Consider the following 22352-nt stretch of genomic DNA (forward strand, 5'->3'; position numbering starts at 1 on the left):
AGCCCCGCGTCCCCGCCCCCCGCGCGGCGCGGGACGGGCTGGGAGAGGAGGGAGGGAACCCGCTTTAATGCGTCATCGCCGCGCGCCGCAAACAAGACGCAGGGGCCGGAAATGGGTGGCCGGCGCGCGCTGCACTTTGTGTTCAAAGCGGGGAACCGCGCCCAGAGCGCCCGCTTCTACCGCGACTTACTAGGCATGAAGGTGAGGGGGGCGGGGCGCGGCGCCTCAGGGGTCTGCGCGCGCTGTGTCTGGCCCGGCCCTGCGCGCGTTGCGGGGGGAAGGGGGGGGGGGTTGTTCTCCAGTCCTTCCCCCTGCGGGGGCCGCGGTGCCGGCTGCCTTGCCCGGGCGCTGTCAGGCGGGCGGTCCCGGGTGTGCTTCGCTGAGCTCCCCCCGCCCGGCGGTCGCACCGGTGTGAGCCCGACTGCGCGTGTGGCCTCGGGCTGAGGGAGGCCCCAGGGCGCGGGTCGGGGTGAAGCCTTGCGCTGAGAGCTCGCGAGGTGGTGCGGGGGCTGGGGGCTCTCGAGGCGTGGCTACCCCGCGGTGCACAAGTGGGGGGCGGAGTGAAATGTCACGGGGTGGGGTGGGTACAGCACAGGCCGTTGCTGCGTCTCAGGCTCGTCCATCTCATTCCAAATGCGGGAATGGTCCTGGTTTTATGTCTGTGGATTCACTTTTGTAGACCGAGTAACCGAGTTTTACATTCCCGTTTCTTACATAAGTCGAAAGGGTGTTTTTATGTGTTCAGATTTCCATCGGTTTGGATTACATTAGGCAGGTTGGAGGGACCCTGCTAATTGCAGGGATGAAGAGTGGGGCCTGACATAGAGGTTTGCTCAACGCTGCAGTTAAACACCTGTGCCATCAGTTGGCTTGCTTCCAGGCTACAGGAGTATTTAATTGTCATGTAAGTGCTTCAGCTGGAATCTGGGCTCTGGGACACTCCCTCTCCTCCCCATGATGGGTGTACATGAAGATGTGTACACTACTGCCTTTAGCTTCACAAGCCTGAGTCAGCTGACTTAGAGCTGTGTGTTTTTTGTCGCACACCAGATACAGCTGAAGTGTTTTACTGAGGTGCACACAGTTTTATTATTTCTAAAAAACAAACAGGTTTGAGTTGTTGCCTGTGTTCTATCTGCCAGGTTCTAAGACATGAAGAATTTGAGGAAGGCTGCAAAGCTACTTGTAATGGGTAGGTACAGTTGCTTTTCTTTTTAATCTTTAGCTAGTGTAAAACTGCTGCAGGTATTGATTAATCAAATGGGGTTGCTTATAGACCTTTGAGCATGCTTGCTAAACATTGTTCATTTCATTTGAGGGGAAATAAGAATGCTCATTCTTATGTGTGTCTGTGGTGCCCACAAGCATTGGTGCATCAAATCGACATTATACTTAATGATATAGGCCCAGATTTTGAAAGGCAGTTAGACGCGTACAATGCTGTGATCTAGGCCATAGTTACTGAATGAGATTACTACATGATTCTGGGGTTTTATTTTATTGTGTTAATATTAGGGTCCTGAGTGCATCTTATTATCTGAAATCCAAAATAAATATATGAACATAAAACATATCCTGTTACTGCCAACGGCCTTTCAATTCTTTTCGCAATGAAAGTGCTTGTAATATAGCCTGTGTCTACGCTTGCATTCCTCTTTCTAAAGAGGAATGCAAGTCTAGACACAGCCATATTGTGCATAAGTACAATTTGCCTGTACATTACGAGGAATAGCTTTTTGACTTCACCTAGTGAGCAACTTATTCTCTGAAACATGAAGCTTCAGGGTACTTAATTTTATCCTATCTTTTGCACTGGAGCTGCATTTCCTGTGCTTGAGAAATTGTGGCACAAATCCCATTAAAAGTACAGTTGCTCATTCATTTTGATAGCTGTGTAGTTGTCCCTTCCTAATCACACACAGACCAAGCTTAATTGGGAAGGAAGAGCGGAGACTTGATTACAGTGTATATGAGAATCAAGTATTTGACAACAGAAGATTCTTCAGACTAGCTGTGATAGGTGTAACATAATCAGTGGCTGGAAATTGAAGCTAGATGAATTCAGACTCGAAGTAAGGTGTAATTTTTTGTACAGAAGGATGATTAGCTACTGGAGCAATTTACGAAGGCTTGTGTTAGATTCTCCATCACTGGCAATCTTTACATCAAGATTGGGGGTGTTAGTAAAAGCTATGCTGTGTACTAATTGTTTGGGGGCAGTTCTCTTGCCTGTGTTTTATGGAAAGTCAGACTCAGTGCCCCTCTGACTTTAGAATTTATGAAATTAAGAACTTGTTGGGAAATTATCATTCTCTGTCACACACTGTGGGGAAACCGTAATGCTTTCACCTCCTGTTCACTGGAAGTAATTTTTTTTAAACAAATATTTTTATATGGTAAATATTTAAACAGTGGAACTTGCTACTGTGAGATATTATCTGAGCAAATAGGTTGGTAAATTTCAAAACAAGATTAGATTATTTACAGGAAAGCTGCATCTGCTGTTCCATAGAAGACTAAGTAGGAGTGGATAAAGATCTCTTCATGGCTGAGGACGTGAGGTGGCATTGGTCAGAATGCTCATTCAGTGTCAGTGTTGTGTAAAAGTAGGTCTGGTATGAATTTCTACACTTTCCCCTGAAGTGTGTGTCACTGATTGCTGTCAGAGATGGGTTACTGTATTAGCTGGACCACTTGTTTACTCTGGGAATGCAGTTCTTGCCCTGAGACACTTCTTATGTTGGGGACGGAGTGGGAGGGTTATTTGTTTCTGATACTGATTGCAAATAAATGTGATGGTTGTCCTAGCCCTTATGATGGAAAGTGGAGTAAAACAATGGTGGGTTATGGACCCGAAGATGATCACTTTGTTTCAGAGTTGACCTACAATTACGGAGTTGGAGAGTATCGGCTCGGCAATGACTTTCTGGTAAATATCACTTTCCATCTTAATGTTATTGTGCTCATATTGTGAGCTTTGTGGCTTGGGGTCCATTCAGACTGTGTCCTGGATGCTCTTTCCTGATATTGTTTGATTCTCTATCCATTTTTGTTCCCTGTAGAGAATCTTGTGGATGCTGTTTGCACATCTTTTGTGCAAGGGAGAGGAAGGAGGGCGAGGTGCTTTGTGCTCATGCTCCAGTTGGGGACAGGGGCTGTTGTATTTGCTGTTGGTGACAGGCACCTTGAAACAAAATTTGGAGCTTTTCTGACGGATCAGTCTCATGAACTCGGCATCCTTTTATTTCCCCTGACTTCCTGCCAAGGAGGAGGTCACTTTTCTTCCTCCCAACGGAGGTACTTTGCGCGCTCATTTTTTCCCTAATATCCTGTTCGCTCCTCTCCCTGCAGTCCCCATGGCATCAGGTGTGATTGGATTGCCATGGAAGGCACTCATCCCGCTGGTGGCAGAATTCTGGATTTGATTTAGGTGCTACCTCTGGAAAACCCAGTTGGTCTGCGCTGTTCTAGTGCACTCTGCAAAGATGGGGAGACAGAATGTAGCTTGGAAACTTGCTTTCTTTCTCTGCTTCATTTTTCCTGTTATCTAAGAGGCATAGTGACCTTGGACAGAGTTATACTAATTTTGTGGAGCTGAGCTAACTAGCCTCTCAGAAGCAGTTTAGACCCTTGTTCAGGATAGCACCATCTCTAACTGCAGAGCGCTTGGGTCATTATTGCCCTCTCTCTTCTTAGACGATTAGTGAAACGCTGGGAGCAGGGAACCAGTATCTGGGCTGTTGAGGTCTCCTTGACACCAGTAGGTGTTTCAATCTGGGGTATAGATCAGCAACTAGAGTGATGATTGCTCCCCTCCTGGAGTGGATGAAGATGAGAATTCCATGTTGATGCTTTGAGAGCTATTGGCTGTCTGTAGTACCATTGATCAAAAGGATGGTGCTGGTATATCTTTGCATTGGTGCACGTCTGTGTTTTGTATCCTGGCTAGGGCGTGACTCTTACATCCAGCCAAGCAGTGACCAATGCTAGGAAGATGGGATGGCCACTCAGAGAAATAGCAATGGGTATATTTGAAACTGAAGCCCCAGGAGGGTATAAATTCTACTTGGAAGACAAAGAACAACCAAAGCAAGGTAACACACACATAGCCTTGTCTCTATTTATCAGCAACCAAGCATGGGGACATCAGGCGAGGCTTGGCCAAAAGTTATGGGAATGCCTGCCTGCTTTGTGTTGTGTTTCTATTTGTTTCCCATTATCATGGTTACAAAAAACTAGAGTTTAAAACTAGAGGACACTTGCCACTAAGAGGAAACTATTACAATCTTCCAGATCCTGTGCTAAAAGTAACTCTGGCGGTCTCAAACCTGCAGAAGTCTGTTAGCTACTGGTCTGATCTGCTGGGCATGAACATTTATGAAAGAGATGAGGAAAAGCAGAGGGCTTTGCTAGGCTATGCAGATAACCAGGTTAGTCATTTAGAGCCATAACTATTCTTTGAGAAAAGCATGTTATGAGATTGGTTTGTTTCACACTGACCAAACCTTTAAACAAAATAAGTTTTAAAAAAAAAAAAAAAATCTTAACTTTGAGAGCAGATCTTTCTCTGATCCTCTAACATTTTGCCTTATTACTGTGTCTGCCATCCTGCCTCCCTGCTAAGCACATACACAGAGGCAGAATTGTCGTATATGGTAGTAGCTCTGCTCTTGATGTTTAATTTAAAAGCCTTAAAGCATAGGCGTAATAATGCTGATGCTGCATTTCATATTTAGGGCTTTCTGTAAAGCAAGCAAAGAGCCCTATAAAAAGGAGAAACTCAGCTGCCCCTGTTCAGGAAAGGGGCATGAGGGTTCAGATACTGGGAAATACAGTAATTTTTGAGTGAAAAGGGAAATTGGTGACCAGAGTTACAGAGATGTGAAAATAAACATCAGATTATCCATTCAGCAATTTGCAGTCAGAATAAAATTCAGGTATTTGGGGGAATAATTCTATTTTTATTTTTGGATCTGCTTGCAGCCTCTGTTTTGAGTAAGGTGACAAAGGTAGCCCTAGTACTATAGGGCACAGGGAAATATGTACCAGGGGCTTTTATGTGATTAGCTTGTTACGTAATGCTGATTAGCATGCATGGAAAAACAGAGTAAAAATTGTATGAGTTCTTTGTCGTCTTCAGATTAGTTTCCCTGCAAGCTAGATTGTTCCAATCCCTCTCTTTCAGTGTAAATTGGAGCTACAGGACATTGGGGGAGCAGTGGATCATGGCACAGCTTTTGGGCGGATTGCTTTCTCTTGCCCGAGGGAAGAGGTAATAATCTAATTTCCTTTTTCCTCTGACCCTGTCCTTAGTGGTAGGGCTGGCCCTGTGGCGGGTGACTCCTGGTAATATCAACAGCCACTTGAAGGTCTCAGTCTCCTCTGTATGTGAACAAGATGATAATATCAAAGAAAAGTTCTGTTTACCTTTCCCTAGTTGAGAATGTGATGGAGCTGTGGGTAATAGGTACAGTAGATGATCACAGCCTGACATGACCCCTCTGACCTTCAGTTTGCTCTTTATTTTTTTAAGTTGCCAAACATTGAAGCTCTGATGAAGAAGGAGAATCAGAAGATTTTAACGCCCCTTGTTAGCTTGGACACCCCTGGAAAAGCAACGGTGCAAGTGGTTATCTTGGCTGATCCCGTGAGTAGTGTTTGAAATAGTGACAGAATAAACTTTGAATTCAGTCTTCCCCCAGGTAATTTCACTTTCTCTTCTGTTAAATCTGGTTCAGGATGGCCATGAAATCTGCTTTGTAGGAGATGAAGCATTTAGAGAGCTTTCCAAGCTGGATCCAAATGGCAACAAGCTGTTAGATGATGTAAGTAATGTATTCTCTGTACCGTTTGTTGGTGGAGATGACTGAGCATCAGGATAGAAATGCATAGACTGCCTGTATGCTGTAAAATCCCAACGCGGCCCAGTGCCCTTCCACTCATTCAGAGGCAGCTACCCTGAGTTTCAAAGGGGCCTCTCTCAGATGGGTGCTTCATGCAGATACTAAAACTCCCAGTTAACGTTTGGGGTTTGCTTCTGCATCCCAGAAAGAATTTTCCACCCCTATTCACGTGGCAGCCAGTTGATTGCTGCCCCTCACTTCAGAGGTGAATGCAGAATGGAAGGTGCTAAAAGTGTAAAGCATTAGGAACAAATCAACCTAAATATTAGTGAAACTGGCTTGTTGGTTGTAGCTACAAAAAGGTCAGTGCCGTAAAACAGCTTCATGAGGTAATGGGCTGCCACTACAGAAATGATAAGTGGTTTGGGGAAAAATCTGTCTGAAAAGAAAAGGGAAATGTCAGGGCAGGAGACAGTGATCTTGTGTGTCTTACCGAACTACTTTGCCCAATACATTTCTCTGGCACAGCTGTGACAGTTGCACACCATACCTTTAAGTTGCTTCTGAAACTAGCTTGTATTACTGCAGGCAGCGTCGGTTGCTTTTGTTGTATTGTACTGCAGCTTTTTACCAGAAAACATTGTTTTTCATTTACAGTATGATAGAACTCTGCTTCAGGTAATTGCAGATCAACCCGAAAGTTGGTCAGTAGCTGAATAAGTCAATCATCCAGTTGTTTGGATGGCATTAAAACAAATAGAATCCTGGGTATGTTCGCTTCTGTAAGGGACTGTTGTTTTCATTACTGTGTCATTATACCAATTGTTCGCTTCTGTTTGTACAGGCGATGGCAGCAGACAAAAGTGATGAGTGGTTCGCTAAGCACAAAATGCAGAAGGCTTCTGCTTAGCTGAAAAGAATTGCTTCATAAATGGTGCCCTTAGCTGCTAAACACCTCTGAAATGTGTCCGGTGTTGTGGTCATCTTATCCCCTTTCAGTGAGAGCCTACAATACCCTGTGCTGTTAAAAAATATCCAGCTCTTTCTGAGACTGGATTCCCCTTGCAGAAGTCTATAGGAGAAAGGGGGAAAGTTGTGCTGTGTAGTGAGTGCTTGATTTCATAATATGGGAGCCGTGAACTTTATAACTGTAAAACTCTCTCAGGTTTTTCCTCTTTCCTTTTGGATTGAAAAAGATCTGAGTTTAGCCTAGACGTTCTCTCCATCTTTCCAGTATTTTAGGTAGTATATCTCTACTGCAGTATGTGCAGAGAGCTATCTTTCTCCTGGCATTTGGGAGTGAAGAATAACTCTATTTCAAATTCACCCTGTTGAATAAGACGAGAACTAACGTACTGCTCTTACTAAAACAGAGTGCTAGCAAGGGGAGGATCAGACAAAGCACTAACTAAATAGATTAAATAACAATATATTATCCTAATTTGCAGTTCCCTTCCACATAACTCATGCAGTTCAACCTGACAGAATAAAAATGTATGGCCCAGAACGAGGGGTGAAGGAAGGTCACTGGAAATTTTGAAAAAGTTGCTTTCAAAGCAAACTATAGGTTAAGATTAAAACAAATGCTATAGTGATGTTGATTCCATCCATGAAAAATGGATAGGACAGCTCCTGAACGTTAATAGTGGTGTAAGAGCAAATAGACTTGCAGTGTATATTACAGAACTTTTTGCAATGGCAGTGTTAGCAATGCTTGATCTGCTGCAGGTGGTAAAGAGAAAGCCTTGGGGTAGCTCCTGTTTGTTGTGAACAGGGCCTGTATTGTGCTTTTATGATTTAGATTAAAGCTGGAACTGGGAGCTTGCCTATATGGGGAAAGTGATCAGCAGAATCATCAAAATGAATACCTAGCTCTTAGAGGAATAAGTCTTGCTGTGGTGGTGCAGGTCAAGTTCCCTGTGTAGGCAAACCCTACAGCTGACATGTAGGTTTTGATTCTGAGACATCACTCGCTGAAGCCAAATATAGATGGATAGCTAAGTTGCTATTAGCAGACATACAATTAAAATGTTTGAATGGAGCTTATCTTTTTTTTTTTCCCCCCCAAATAAACATTCAGTAAATAAATAACTGCAGTACTAGTGAGAACACCATGATGAGTTTGGTATGCCAAAATCAACAAAGTAAATACATGGACCAAGCTTCTGAGCTTCAAGACACACTGGTGTGTCATAGACCTTCAAGTACTGGGCAAAATCAAAGGATGGAATTGGAATTTTTTCCTTAAGTCATATGCGGTAATTTTCAGTCTGCTTCCTTTGTCTGAATTTCCAGAGTGCTGTGGTGACTGATGTGGTAAGGACCATTATACAGCAGAGATTAAAATGTGGCATTTCACTGATACAACCAAGAAATACATTCAGGTTACCGCTGCAAAAGCTTGGTTTCATCTCTACTGCCAGTATAATTGTTCTTCCCTTTCCCTGATCATCAGAAAAGCCTGGCTCCATCTCAAACCATCCTTTCAGGCAAGAGGGAATGAGGTTGTTTTGGACAGTGGGGAAAGGACGATGTCTATCCTATGTTTTTCATGCTCATTAAGCTGCATTATAGCTCTGCTACTGCAGCACACAAACGCTTGACATCCCACATGGGGCTGTCTGGTTGGGCTGGGATTGACACATGGACAGCTGTCTCGAAATTAGTTTTGTTAACTGTGTAATTTCAGAGGTTGGCTTCGTCTTAGAGATCTGACTTGAATGCCTGCTATTGCTGATGAAACTGTAGAACCAGCATGTTTTGAATAAATATCTACAATATACTTGTTGTGTGTTTACTGGGTATCATTAATTCTCTGGGGAAAGTTAAATTAGCCTCCTGTGTTAGAAAACAAACAAGCATAAATCAGCTAGTGAGCAAATGTCACCCACTCATTTTCATCCAATTCCTTAACATAAACACCAAAACAATTGAAATTAGTCTTTGGTTTAAGCTGAAAGGGGCCGCTTACCATTCAACTTCCCGTGGTCTTTGAATTGATTTTTTTTTTTTCCATTCAGCTGGGTAGTATACTAATCCATAAAACTAAAACAAAATAAACACTTGAAAAGAAAATAGCTTAATATTGTAGTAATAATGGGTACTTTATTGTACTTCGCCTTTGGTTTTTAATAGTCAGTGTTCAATTTGTCGTCAGTCTTTCACTTCGATCCCTGTTATCTTAAGAATTTATTCCATTAGTGCTTTTTTTCATTCTGATACTACAAGTGAAAATTGAATATTAAGTATGATGAGGAGTAGTTTGGTTTGGTTTGGTTTAGTTTAGTTTAGTTTAGTAGTTTAGGCTTGGTTTAAATTACATGTAGGCTCTTTCTGGCTCTAGTATTTCCATGGAAAAAGCTAAAGATTATTTTGAATACCTGGAAGCTTATTTCTGTGCATACTATCTGCTCTTTTCCTGTTACTTGATCCTGGACAAGGAAGCACTTAAAAATGCTATTTGTTGAAGAAATAAATGTTTCAGCCTGCCTCAACTGCCAGGTACAGTGTGCTGTTTCATTTGCCTGTAATATTGAATTTTTAACAAAGTTTGCTATATATGTGGTAACAGGCGTAGGAGAGGGAACATATTGAGAGGAGAGTGTTAAATTTCTTTTGCTGTGTTGTATTATTTCAACCTGCTTTCACAAGTACACACATCAGGAGAGAGTTATCCCAAAGCTGTAATGACATCCTCCTCCTTTACTGTAAAACAAAACTTACAAAGCTTTCCTCTTGCAGTTTTCAGTACCATCAGAACCCTAAATGTTAGTGCATCATCCTTTACAGGTTTGTGATCTACATAGGAGAAAGGGCTGCTGGAATCTCTTTCGGTTAAAACCTCTATTTATATTGGGATGTGAAAATGCACCAAAGCTGCTGGACCTTACATTTGGCACAATACTGAAGATTGACCCCTTGAACATTTGCATTGAAACAGACTGTGAATGTATGGTAGGTGTTGGGAATAGAGCGTGCTCAAAGTTATCTCTGGAGGGCTGGTTCTCAGTTGCTGTTCATTGAGAAGTTCTCAAAGCCCAGGGTGACAGTTTCATTTTGAGCACTTGCTGGATGCTGCCTTAATATAATACAGGGGACCCTTGTTATAAGTCGCTTCACTATAAGTCCTTTTGCATATAAGTCATTTAATTAATTTGGGAAAGCAGATTCATTTTAAGTCGCACTGACCTGCACTTACATTGTTTAGGGGCCGAGGGACCAAAAGCCAGGAACGTAGCGGACCTTGTGGTGGCTGGGTGGCAAGTGCTGTAGTTAGGGGCCCTGGAAGTGAGCCCTGAAGTCATAGGCGACTGGTGGGGAGCTGGGAGGAGTCATGGGGAACTGGCAGAGAGTTGGGGGTGGGGGGAGCTGTGGAGAGCCAGCAGGAAGCCAGCTGGGGGCAGGCAGGGAGCTGGTGGAGGCAGGCAGGGAGCCACAGGGACAGGTGGAGAGCCAGTGGGGACTGGTGGGGATCTGGCTTATCTTTTTCTATTCATTTATGTATCATTTATCTGTTTTTATTCTATATTTCTGTTCATTGTTTTCTGTGGGTCATAGGTACATCATATGTACCACATGTGGTACATATGTGTTGGGAAAGTACCTCAAGCTAACTACATTATTCCTTTTGTCTATTAATTCGTCTTTGTAAGTTGTATTAAGTAGGAGCCTAACCTAGACTTACAAGGAAGACTTCCTGCATTACGTATGTACACTTTTAAAGCGGTAGTGTCAAAGAAGCTTTTGAGCGTGGGTGACGCTAGCTACGGCAAGCTATCACCCAGTCTAATGAGCAATATTTTCCATCAAGTCCCTTACTGTATCACTTGTTGCACTGATCCTAGTTACATTTCCAGGCAGCAATGGAGAGTGTTACTTAAGCCAATATGCTTTAATAGTTTATCAATTACATCTGAATTATTGATAGCAGTGTAATAGACATGCTAAACAAGGGCTTGTCCATTCTTAATCTGAATGGACCTCTATGCTTTTTGCACGCACAAATTGCAGCTGTCACTGTCTGCAAAGAAGCCTTGAGATCTCAGCCTTCCTCACCCTTCTGTGATGCACAGTCTGGGGTGAGTCACAGCCTGTGAGCTGCAGGTGACATCATAATGCTGGGGCCTGGCTGGCTCACTGCTCCTGAAGAGCTGGGGGGTAGATCCTCCCCCGACCAGCTCAGCCAGGCAGTACTGCCAGAACCTTGAAAAGCTCTGTCTGTATCAAAGTGCCTCAGATACCATACAAGCACTAACGTGTGGTAAAGATGCATTGACCATACACACAGCTGCAGACTGTGCATGACGCTAATGATCTGGCTCTCATTTTTGTACTGAAATGGGATGTGAACATACTCCCTGTGTCGGTGAAAACAAATAGTTGGATGTCAGCCTGTCAATGCACACAGCCTGGTATGAAACTGTATACCAGTGGGGAGGGGTTTTAGGTGTCCCAGCATCCTAGATATGGTACAAATACAGAAGTGGGTTCATTTTAATTACACACTGGAGGCTGTAGGAGTCCCACAGGTAAACACTGAGCATCACCTAAATAATTTGCTTTGTAAAAGGCATGAGTTTAACCATATTAATGAAAGTCCCTTCCAAACTTTTATGAGCCTGGGCTTTGACTCACAATGAAATGGGGCTGCTGCTCGCTGCAGTTAGGTTATAAAATAAACTTTACCCATCATGGAAGGCTATAGTGGGTGTGATTTCCCTCCCATGCTAATGACAGGGTTCCTTCTGCCTACAGTACTGTATAGGATCTTAGCACCTGCTCTTTAATGTCATCTGATGTCCCATCCTCAAAGGTCTTTAAGTATCCAGCTCCCCTTGATACCAATGGGAGTTATGGGCCTAGGTACCTGTCGAGGAGCTGGGCCTAAATGCATTGCAGTTGTGCGCAAAGTGATGCTGTTCGCCATGTCGATCCTTTTTTCCTCTGGGCAGGAGCAGAAGGGCAGTCAGTGATGGGAGTTTTGTGTTTCTGTTAAATTACATATTAAATCAGTGGTGTCTAATAGGATTCATCCTGATTGCCACACCCCTCCCCGCAAAAGAGCCAGGCACTAGTCATCCCCACCTTCCCCTCCCCTCAGAGTCAGGCAGCAGCCCCTGCAACTGCTGGCAACTCACCAGGGCCACCATGGCTGGAGACATGTGCCACCACGCCCCCCCCCCCCCCCCCCCCCGGCTGCTCGGCCCCATGGCCCAAAACGTGGCCTCCCCACCCCCCCATCTGCTGGGCCCTGCAGCTGGAGTTGCACCAGCTACTGCCACCACACGCTTTTCCCACACAGTGGTGGGGCGCATGTGCAGAGCAGAGGGCAGGTGAAGAGTGTGCCACTTGCCACAGGGCGGGGTTCCATTTGCCACGCATTGGACGCCACAGTATTAAACACATGCACCCCTGCTATGTACTTGTCACAGCGGGCAAGGCCAAAGAAAGACAGCTCACTCTTGGGGCAGTGGATGGTGACGTTTGGCTTGGTCCTTACTTGGTGGATGGGTTTGTTCCACCCGCCCTGTTGTAGAGGAGTTTTAAGCTCACTGGAAGGAGAAGGCCTGGGGTGGGCAGCCCAACCCATGCTCTGCCAATTTACAGCAGCAGATGTGCTGTGTGCAGAAGTAATCCAGTGTTTTACTTAGGCAAATACTAGCAAAGGGCAGTTTGGGAGGTGAGGAATTTGTCTGCTCCTTGACATCACTTTTCCGCTGACATCACAACCCTTGTCTTTGTCACAGTAATTCATGTAAGGTGGGGAGGGAGGGAGGGGTGGGAGCTGTTGACCTGTCAGTGAGCCCCAGTGGTCTGCCATGGAATTGTGTCACCTTAGCTTGCTAAACCAACATGATTAGTTAGGAACTGAGCAGCTGCACAGCATCTGAAGCACAAAAAGGTTAAAAGGAAATTAAAGTGGAGAGGAAGGGATTGTCTGGATTACCCTGGACTATGCTGGATTAATATTTGTCCTTGCAAAGGCTGCATAAGGGATAAAAGTTGTTAATGTCAAAGCCTGGGCTGTCTTGTCTCCGCATCTCAGAATTACGTGCATTTTGAAAGGGGTTTTGGCTGTGTGATTTCTTGTCTGATTTCTATAGGCCCATGCTAGTAATGGAGAAACTGTACAAAGTGCTGCAGCATGCACAAAAACCAATCCCAGTTCCTTTATATCCAGCGTGCTTGAGCAGTGCTAGTAATGATGGGAAGGGCAGCATTGTCAGGCAGGAATGTGATTTTTCAAAGGGAGGGTGTACCTTTAAGCAAACACACTGAATTGCAAAGTAAGCCTCTTAAATATTGGTCAGAGTTTACCAGAAATCTTAAACAGTGACTGGTCTGTCCTTAGCCTGAAATGAACTTCTCTGCTTGTACAGACTCCCTAAGGATAGCGTGCACATATTCAGTCATATCCACTCCTGTTATTGACCTACCAATTTTATTGGGTTGGCAGCTCCATCAGCTATGTTGATCTAAGGATAGGAGGGAAACCCCCTAGCAGGTCCATTGGGTCCAAGAGCCTGCTAATGGCATGTTGCTATCTGATGTCTACCAATGCTCAGTTTTATGCACCATACTTTTTTTTCAGCTCCTCTGTTTTTGCTATGTAATTCTTCATGGCGTCAGCCTTGCTCATCCCTTTGCGTTCCTTCCAGGCCTCCCATTTGGCTTTGCCCTGTACATCGTTTGCATGAGGGCAGGGGATGTTGATGTCCCCCACAGTAGCTTGTTTGTAGAAACTGTAAATCTCCCGTTTATCTTGCTCTGAGATTGGAATCTTCATTTCCCTGACCAGGGCAGCAGTTTTCTTAAATTCTTCCTGAGACATGGTGAGTGCTCGGAGTCACAGCTGTTCCTTCCGCGGGGGCGGGCTTGTCAAGATTCTCAAAAGCTGATACAGTCCACGGCAACTGGAAGGAAGGAGAGTTACAAGAGAGCAAGATTTTTTTAAATGCCCCCTTGAAAGACAATGCAGCTGCGTTTAGCATGAGTGATGCAACTGGTCACATGGCCTTAAAATTAAATCCCAAGATTAGGGGAGTTAGCAGATTTTATAGATTTTTTTTTTATATAGTCAGTTCTTCTTGAACTTAGCATTACTTTCCCCTTGAGAAACAGGATGTCCATGTTTCTCAATCTATGTTTCTGTTAGTATCTCTGCTGTGATGAGCATGGAATAAAAATATAGACTGTTTATAAATACAACTGGTTTGCAAAATGTGTTGCTCTTCAGTCTTCAGAAACCTGCTAAGCATATGGACAACTTTAGTCTCCCTTTGTGAACAGGATGGAAGAATGTCAAAGGAAGACCATTATTCAAAGAAAACAAATGAAGCTAGGAATTTTGTCCTAACTCTACCTGCGGTTAGTCTGGATTTCTGCTAAAAGGAATTTAACCCCATGTGCCTGCATCCTGGTAGTTTTCCTGTTATGCTATTTGGAGTTTTCTTAAAGCTACAGTTCCTGAAATCAGATGAGTATCCTGCAACCTCATCTTTCATTAAAGAAGGAAAGAAAACTTCCAGGGGAAAAGGCAAGAATGTGACTCTTAATTAAGAATGCACAAGCCAAATGGAAAATAACCCAAATATTTATTATTCCTAAAATTAATTTTATGGAGCCTCACTCATGATTTTTGGATGCCTTGAAGGTGGCTGTAAGGGAAAACAACCACAAACAACTCAACCCTACTGCTGAATGTTTGTGCTTCAAGGGACAGTCACATGTAAACAGCTGTGCTACAGGACCTCCAGCTAGTCCAACAGTTGCAGTTTTTGTGCAGTACTAAAGCAGGTATTTACAAAGGGCCTTGTCATCTTCATACCTAGCTAAGCAATGCAAATTTGATTACAGGACTTCTCTGGAGCCAAGGGCTGCCTGCTCGTAGGTTTGAGTTCAATTCCCACAGCCCGGAGCTCTCTGTTTCAAAGCTAAATGCACCTGAAGAATGACCGGTTGGCTCAGCATCTAACCCTAGTCTGTTCCTTCCCCCGGGTGCCTCCAACCGGGCACGAACCCTTTGAGCGCTCGGGCGACAGAGGTGCTCTATCAACTTCCCCATCCCAGGGTACCCGGTTCCCCCGAGTGCCCTCTCCAGGGACGAATCGGCCAAAGGGGCCCTGGTCCATCAACCCGACTTGGCCCCAGCCGGGCCGCTCATGGCGGGGGAGGGACGTTCCGTGTCTCGGTGCCAGCAGGAGGGGGAGTCTCCGTGGGATCCCGAGGGGGCTGTTACCGCCTAGGCAGCGCCGTCCGCGCAGTACCGGGCCGCCGCCAGCAGAGTCCGCGCTGCGGCGCCCGGGCGGAGCCGCGCCCACGTGGGGGCCGGCTGCGAGCGTCACAGAGCCGGACGGGGAGGTGCTCAGCCGGGCCCGCCCTTGCCCTGCGGCCGCCGCCGGCGCTAGAGGAGCGGAGTGGAGCTGAGCGGCCCGGCCCGGCCCGGCCCGGCCATGGAGCTAGGTGGGTGCGTGGCTGGGCGCCCCACGCGGCCGGGCGTGGTGCTGGGGAGCCGCTGTAGCAGCGGGCGCCTGGCGGGGGGCTAATGAGCCGCGCTGCTTCGGGAGAGGCGCCACGTTTCTGGCCTAGCCAGCGCCTGGTCTCTGCCTGGGGCCGGCCAGCCTGATGTGAGCCCCCCGCCCCCGCATTGGGGGGGTGCTGCTCCCAGCGGAGCCCCCGCTTTCCCCCGGCCGGAGCGCAGTACTCGCCCCGGGGGAGTCGGGGGGGCTGAGCAGCGAGGAGGCTTCGCCCTGCTGGAGTGCCCACCCTCTGGCAGGGGCCCGAGAAGCGGCTGCCGCTCTTGCGACCCCATCCCTGTGCCTGAGGGGTTCAGCAGGAATTTATTCCCACGTTCCCGGCTGGGATGGTGGGTTCGGTGAGACCTGTGAATCTCTGGTTCATGCAGACTAACTCTCTGCTCCTCTTGCATGAGCAGGGAGTCTGGAGGGCCCTCCCAGCAGGAGTTTACTCCCACGGTCGTTCCAACCTGGAACTAAGTCATTTCGGAAAAGAGCCTTCGCACCGCGCAGGCAGGTGGAAACTGAGCGCTCGCACCCGGGGCCCGGTGTCGAAACAAGAGCAGGGATGCGATGAGCTGCTTTGTGCGCGCTGAGTCCGTTTGGAAACGGAAGAGTGGGCGGTTGGCAAAAGGTGTTCATTTTGGTGGAGTTCCTCTGCGGCGTTGAGTGCTGTGTTGTTCCAGAATAGCAAGCTTTGCAGTGTGGACGCAAGGCTTGTTTCTCCCAGGGGGAAAAGGTGTTTCTCCACCAAAATAACACCTCACCGTAGAGATAGAAAAATGCTGCCTGACCTTCTGGCTCCCACAGCTCAGGCTGCTGCTGGGAGGGCCCTCCAGCCTCTCCGCTCATGCAAGAGGAGCAGAGAGTTAATCTGCATGAACCAGAGATTCACAGATCTCATGGAACCCTCTATCCCAGCCGGGAACGGTGTTTGGAAACGGTTCAGAGGGGGGCCGGTGATGTGAGCAGGCACAAACAGTGACAAATACATGCCAGCATCTTAGAAACCGGACGTAGTGTGGGAATCCAGTGCCAGCCCCCTTGATCTCAGCACTGGAGAGTACAGCCCAGAGCTGTATGGTCCATTCGGAGGAGAAGCTGCAGGGTGCAGCATGATTGCTACAGACCAAGGATTGTCTTGTGGCAGTGTTTTAGCTGAGGACCTCTAGGTTTGACTTTTCCCTGGAAGCAGGGCCTACCCTTTCCCCAGGGGTGGGCCCTTGTGTGTGGCATCTAGAGCTGCAGGGGTGTCCTGGACCCCAGCTCACCTTTTCGAGCTGTGCAAAACTCCACCATGCTGGTACACGTGTCTGGAATTGCCATGGCTGATGTGGGCTGTGGGGTGAATGACTTACCCTGGCTAGGTGTCTAGTGTAGCTCCTCCATCCCCCTGTGAGCTCCTCTCTTGGAAAATGTGCGGTGTAGGCTCAAAGTGGCATAACTCTGCATTTACATCCACCACTTGTGCAGTGTTGTGCCAAGCAGACACAGTGACTTTAGGAAGCAGAGCTACCTTATTTCCCCCCTGCCCCATCTTTTCCCTCCTTCCAGCACAGAGGCAGTTTCACGTGTTCAGATACCAGCCCACACCCGTCCTTCCTCTTCTGCGGGGGAGAGACTTGGAGTTCTCTGTATGTGCAAGAGAACGGTGCATACGAGAGTGTCTTAGAAACCAAAGCCTTGTTTGCACCGATCCCATGGCACATTTTGTAAGAAATGGGGTTTGCTCTGGTACCTGGAGCCAAAAATGTCCCCACCCCCAGCTGTGGTGTAGTGTGCTGAGTGCCTGGGCATTGGTACCCACTGCCCTAGGCCTACCTGAATTTCAGTGCTGTATAATTTGTGAAGTGCTTTGGGATTCTAGGGTCTTTACAAACACAGGGTGATATATTACAGTCCTCAGCCAGAAAGTCTCCTCTTCCAAGCAGGCTGTGGCAGTCTCTGTGTATGTGTGTTTAATCCTGTTTCCCCAATGCTCCTAGGCTGCCCTTTGCTAACCAATGAACTTCCACTGTCTTTAACTGTTTTGGTGTGTAATTGGTGTGTCTTCTGTTTGGAGTTCAGCACAGTCACATAATCTCTGATCCCAAGATCTGGTGCTTTTTCCCCTGTAAAAAGGAAGGTTGATTTTTTACTTTCTTGCAGTAGAATCATAGAACACTAGGACCGGAAGGGGCCTCGAGAGGCCATCGAGTCCAGTCCCCTGCCCCGACGGCAGGACCGACCACTATCTACACCATCCCTGATAGACATCTATCTAATCTGTTCTTAAATATCTCCAGCGAGGGAGATTCCACAACCTCCCTTGGCAACTTACTCCAGTACTTGACCACCCTGACAGTTAGTAACTTTTTCCTAATGTCCAACCTAAACTTCCCTTGCTGCAGCTTAAGTCCATTGCCTCTTGTTCTCTCCTCAGAGGCCAAGAAGAACAAGTTTTCTCCCTCCTCCTTATGACACCCTTTAAGATATCTGAAAACTGCTATCATGTCCCCCCTCAATCTTCTCTTTTCCAACCTAAACAAGCCCAATTCTTTCAGCCTTTCTTCATAAGTCATGTTCTCCAGACCTTTTATCATTCTAGTTGCTCTTCTCTGGACCTTCTCTAATTTCTCCACATCTTTCTTGAATTGGGGTGCCCAGAACTGGACACAATATTCCAGCTGAGGCCTAAGCAGTGCAGAGTAGAGTATTTCCATAACAATCCGTTAACATAAACTGTGGTACAGCAGAGCCTCACATTAGACACTCCATCCAGGTAGGAAGAGCCACTGCCTGCTCCAAAGAGCTTGCTGTTCAAGGAGATGAAACAGGTGGGAGAAAAGATGTATCACTAACCCCAGTTTACAGATGCTGAGTAGCTTAAGGTCAAACGAGGAGCCAGTAGCACAGCACTGAATCCAGGTCTTCTGTGCCCTGGTGTAGTCATGAGAGCATTCTTCCTTGCTGAGTTAATTACATTCATTACTATGTGCATGTGTCCTTCTCTTTCAACAGGACCCTTGAACATCTGCGAGGAAACAACCGTTCTACATGGCGGATTCCTGCTAGCTGCGAAGTTGTATCATCCCAAAGTGTTGGCAGAGTTGGCCAAATCTGACTGGCCCTTGGTTGGGCAGCCTATAACCAATGCCTTGAAGGAGATATGCTCCAGACATTCCTCCTCTTCACCCCAACCTGATGCTTGGAAGAAGAAAGCCGTCATCATCATCTGGGCCAAAATCCTCCTCCCCTGCCCCTTGTCCTCGGTGGGCTCCATGTCAGTCGACCAACGATGGAAGGAAGATGTCTTCTTTTCGGTGGGCTGCATGATCCCACGTATAAACCACACTGTCCTCTTCGAGCTACTCAAGGCTCTGAATGCGCCATGGCTCTATGTGCAGCTGCTGTTGGCGTTGCCCGCTGCAGTGCGTCAGCAGGAGCTTGAACTCTTCATCGAGTACATTGCAAACGAGACGTCCCTGGTGGATGTCTCCTTCTTCTTGGACGTCTGGTGGGAGATACTGAAACACAAGGAGGAGGGCGAACAAGACGGAATGATCCTGATGTTCAGCTCTCTGGCCCATCAACACCTGTCAGCATCTCCAGATGAGCCGTGCCAGCCTGCAAAAAGATTCAAGGGTGACCCCTTCCCCCTGCAGAGCTCCCCCATGGCCACCGGCCTGTTGACGGTTCTGATTGATGGGCTAAAGCAGATCTACGGGAGTATCGTCCTCCCCAAGCTGAAGTGCTATGCGCTGGCCAACCTGGTGGAGCTGCTGTCAGTCTTCACAGTGCTAGAGAGTGAGTCCAGCTCACTGCCCATCAATGCATACCTAGACAAGATCGCGTCCATGGTTGCCATCTGGAGTGACGACAGTGAGAACCAGTACAACAGGAGGAGTCTGGAGGAGAAAGTGAAGGAGGCCCAGAGAAGTGTGAGTTTGCTGGCCACGATCAAACTGTCCAGCGAAGAGCTCTTTGTCGGCTTGACCTTCCTCCGTAACTTGCTCCAGGGCTGGGGGGAGGAGCTACACTGCATGCTGAACAACCATAAAGAGATCTGCTATGAAAGCTATCGGCTGCTGGACAGCCTCACTGCCTTTGGGCAGAAACTGATCGCCTTTGCCAAGTCAGGGGACCTGTGTGAGGATGAGAAGCAGATGGTGTCTGCTCTGGGACAGATCATTTTGGACTTCCTCAAGAGGATCAATCCAAAGCTGAAAGGCAGGACTTCAGACAGCAGCGTCCTGGCTTTGGTTGCCATGGCGATTATCGAGAAGAAGATGGACCGACACACAGAAATGTGCTCCGTGTTTGCTTCTGAGAAGGCCTGGGCCTTTTCTAAGGAGTGGGTCGCCTGTCTTGTTAAAAACAAAGCCCTCTTCCAGAAACCGGAGCTGGTCTTGAAGTTGCTGGAGACCACCGTGACTTTCAGCCTGTCTACCGATAACAGAGAGAGCAGGATAAGGCAGAGTCCAGTGATCAAAACCATTCTGGAGTGTTATGCTGAGCTTCCGCTTCTGGACAAGAACAAAGTGATCTCAGGCGTCCTGGCTTCTTGGGGCGGGCAGGGCCTGTCCCTATACCTGAAGGCTTTTATGGAAGGGTTTCCAGGGGAGCTGAACTTGGCTTTCAACCAGATCACACAGAGTGTGTCAGATCAAGGTTTCACCAAGGCTGTCGCCGCTGTGGCCAGGCTGGCTCTGCTCCACCCTGAGGCGACGGTGAAGAAGGTCTGCAGCCTCGCGGTTGTCAACCTGGGAACACATCACTTCCTAGCACAGATCCTGTGCTCTTTTCCGGCACTGAGGTTCCAAGAGACAGAAGAGGATCCAAACAAGTCAGGCAGCCTGCTAGAGAGATGTCTGAAGGAGAGTGTTTGGGGGCGGCTCTCCTCGGCTAAGGAAAAGGAGCAGTTTGTAGAGTTCTTGGCCTTTCTCATGCAGCCAAGTTCAGGTCATCCTCTGCTCTCCCCCGCAGAGGTGACCAAAGCCTTTGTCCTTCCCCATTTGAGATCAGATTTTGCTCACATCGAGCTGAGCTTGCAGATTCTCAGTAAGGTTCTGGAGGTCCCGTGCAGTCCAGAGGAACAATGGCTCAAATCCTGTTACCCCTTCCCTCTCCTTTTGAGTCTTTGCAAGCTCCTGGATGGTTACACCAAGTACTGGCACCAGTTCAGGGACCAGCACTGCCCTTCGCTGGAGACCAAAGATCTAATTGCCACCACCCTCTCGCAGCTCTGTGAGGTGGTGGGGCAGAAAGATGCCCCCTCCCCAGAAGTATGGGGACAGTCGTTGGCGTGGCTGCACCGGAAGGTTGAGATGCTGGACTGGACTGTTGGACTCCGGCTGAAGAAGCTTTTCGGGGACCACTTTAAGAAGGAAGTCCCGGCGACGCTGTTTGAAATTTGCAAACTCTCAGAGGACGATTGGACATCCTGCCCTCTCCCAGCATACGGGGCGGGCAGTGGGTTGCTGGCCTGGATGGAATGCTGCTGCATATCCACTGCGCTGAGGGAGCAGATGCTCTCTCTGCTCGCTGTTGATGTGGACAACCCAGAAGAAGTCAACTTGTTCAGCAAGGGATTCCTGGTGGCCCTGATACAGGTCCTTCCATGGTGCAGCCACCGGGAATGGAAGGGACTCACGCAGGTGATCGACAGCCTCCTGCACAGGCAGGTCCTTCATGTCCCTTATACACTGGAGTATGTGCAGTATATGCCACTGCTGAACTTCAGGCCCTTCGCCCACTATCTCCAGTTCTCCGTGCTCTTGTTGCGAGGATTCCAGTTTCTCTGCAGCTCCAGCTGCTCCAGTTGGCTGCCAGCAGAAGCCTGGCAGCACGTGGTGAGACTCTACTGCAGCAGCCTCACCGACCTGCTGGGCTCGGTCCACAGGGATTCCTTCTCTCACAGCCACTCAGATGACGGCAAGGACTCCTCACAGGAAGTGTCCTTCATCTACATCCAGGTGTTCTGCCACGTGCTTCATGTAGCCGCCATGCTGCCAGAGGACTGCTCTGGTGAGCCACTTCTGGTCTTGGCCCTGGAGATCCTCTCACAGTACGAAACACTCAGCACCTCTGACAAGTCCCTGAGCAGCGCACTCAGGAGAGCCAACGAGAAGCACTTCTTGGAGTCCATCACTGAGAATGTCAGCAACAAGGAGCTCCGGGCCACGCTCCTGCAGAAGCTGAGCAAGCTATGAGCCACTCCAAGTGGCAAGCTGGTGACAGATTACCCCTGTAGTGAAACAAGGTGTGTCAGCTCCATAGGTCAACAGAGCTCAGAGGCTTGACAGAACGAAACACACCAGCAATGAATGGAGACTAAGCCCTGTAGAGATGAGAAGTTATTTGGAGATTTGTAAGATCTATAATAAACCTTTTCTTTTGGACTTGTTTTTGTAGCCATATGTTTAACATGCCTAAGAACAGCCATGGGCAACCTAGGTTAGCAAGTAGGCCAAATGGGTGTCCCCCCTTAAACTCATTAGGTTGCACGATTGTTGTAACCAAGAGGGTTTCCCCGGGATAGGGTAGTTTTGCTAACGGCGCTTGCATACCTAGAATTTGCAGACTGAACCATAGCAGCACTATGAATGCAGAGGGAGCGCATGGCTCTCGCAGTCGGGCTTGTGGGCAATCAGCACACACCTCACTTCACGTGTCCTGGTTGTACGTGCATATCACTTTAGTAATACCAGTAGGAAAAGAAATCAATGCAGATGGAAACCAGCAGAATTGTGGGCAACAGTAAACAAAGTGTCTCATGGGCCACACATAGAACTCTGATGGGCTGCAGGTTGTCCACCACTGCCTAAGAGTGTCACAGTGCACTTAGAAATTGATGTCTGTATCTGTGAAATCTGCCAGTAAAGTAGCCTCCATCTGAGCTGTTTTGTGACGTGCACATCAGCCATTTGCACCTGCAACTCCATCTGCCCTTTCAATCTGTAATGACATTGATGGAGTTTCTCACCAAGCCTGTAGCCTCTAATTCGGAGAAGTT

General features: G+C 47.5%; 3 protein-coding genes across 6 annotated transcripts; 2 read left to right on the forward strand and 1 right to left on the reverse strand.

Annotated features, from left to right (window-relative positions):
- Positions 1–45: 45 nt before the first annotated feature.
- On the forward strand, positions 46–8625 carry GLOD4 (glyoxalase domain containing 4). Of its 2 annotated transcripts, none has more exons than XM_075013341.1 (9): positions 46–201; positions 1143–1192; positions 2809–2929; positions 3950–4094; positions 4294–4430; positions 5186–5272; positions 5534–5647; positions 5739–5825; positions 6688–8625. In XM_075013341.1, the coding sequence occupies exons 1-9, from the start codon at positions 112–114 to the stop codon at positions 6751–6753; spliced, it is 897 nt and encodes a 298-aa protein (XP_074869442.1). In that variant the 5' UTR covers positions 46–111; the 3' UTR covers positions 6754–8625. The 2 variants fall into 2 exon arrangements, with proteins under 2 accessions (XP_074869442.1, XP_074869443.1); XM_075013342.1 differs by having other exon boundaries at positions 64–201; positions 2877–2929.
- Positions 8626–13348: 4723 nt separating this feature from the next.
- On the reverse strand, positions 13349–16696 carry LOC142023091 (diazepam-binding inhibitor-like 5). Of its 2 annotated transcripts, none has more exons than XM_075013688.1 (2): positions 16630–16696; positions 13349–13756 (listed from the first exon to the last, which is right to left on the reverse strand). In XM_075013688.1, the coding sequence occupies exon 2, from the start codon at positions 13672–13674 to the stop codon at positions 13411–13413; it is 264 nt and encodes an 87-aa protein (XP_074869789.1). In that variant the 5' UTR covers positions 13675–13756; positions 16630–16696; the 3' UTR covers positions 13349–13410. The 2 variants fall into 2 exon arrangements, with proteins under 2 accessions (XP_074869789.1, XP_074869788.1); XM_075013687.1 differs by lacking the exon at positions 16630–16696 and adding an exon at positions 15082–15166.
- GEMIN4 (gem nuclear organelle associated protein 4) lies at positions 15216–21738 on the forward strand. 2 transcript variants are annotated; one of them, XM_075013685.1, is made up of 2 exons: positions 15216–15305; positions 18359–21738. In XM_075013685.1, the coding sequence occupies exons 1-2, from the start codon at positions 15296–15298 to the stop codon at positions 21547–21549; spliced, it is 3201 nt and encodes a 1066-aa protein (XP_074869786.1). In that variant the 5' UTR covers positions 15216–15295; the 3' UTR covers positions 21550–21738. The 2 variants fall into 2 exon arrangements, with proteins under 2 accessions (XP_074869786.1, XP_074869785.1); XM_075013684.1 differs by lacking the exon at positions 15216–15305 and adding an exon at positions 15917–15992.
- Positions 21739–22352: the final 614 nt, after the last annotated feature.

This window comes from Carettochelys insculpta, chromosome 19 (genome assembly GCF_033958435.1).
Source record: "Carettochelys insculpta isolate YL-2023 chromosome 19, ASM3395843v1, whole genome shotgun sequence".
Taxonomy (NCBI): Eukaryota; Metazoa; Chordata; order Testudines; family Carettochelyidae; genus Carettochelys; species Carettochelys insculpta.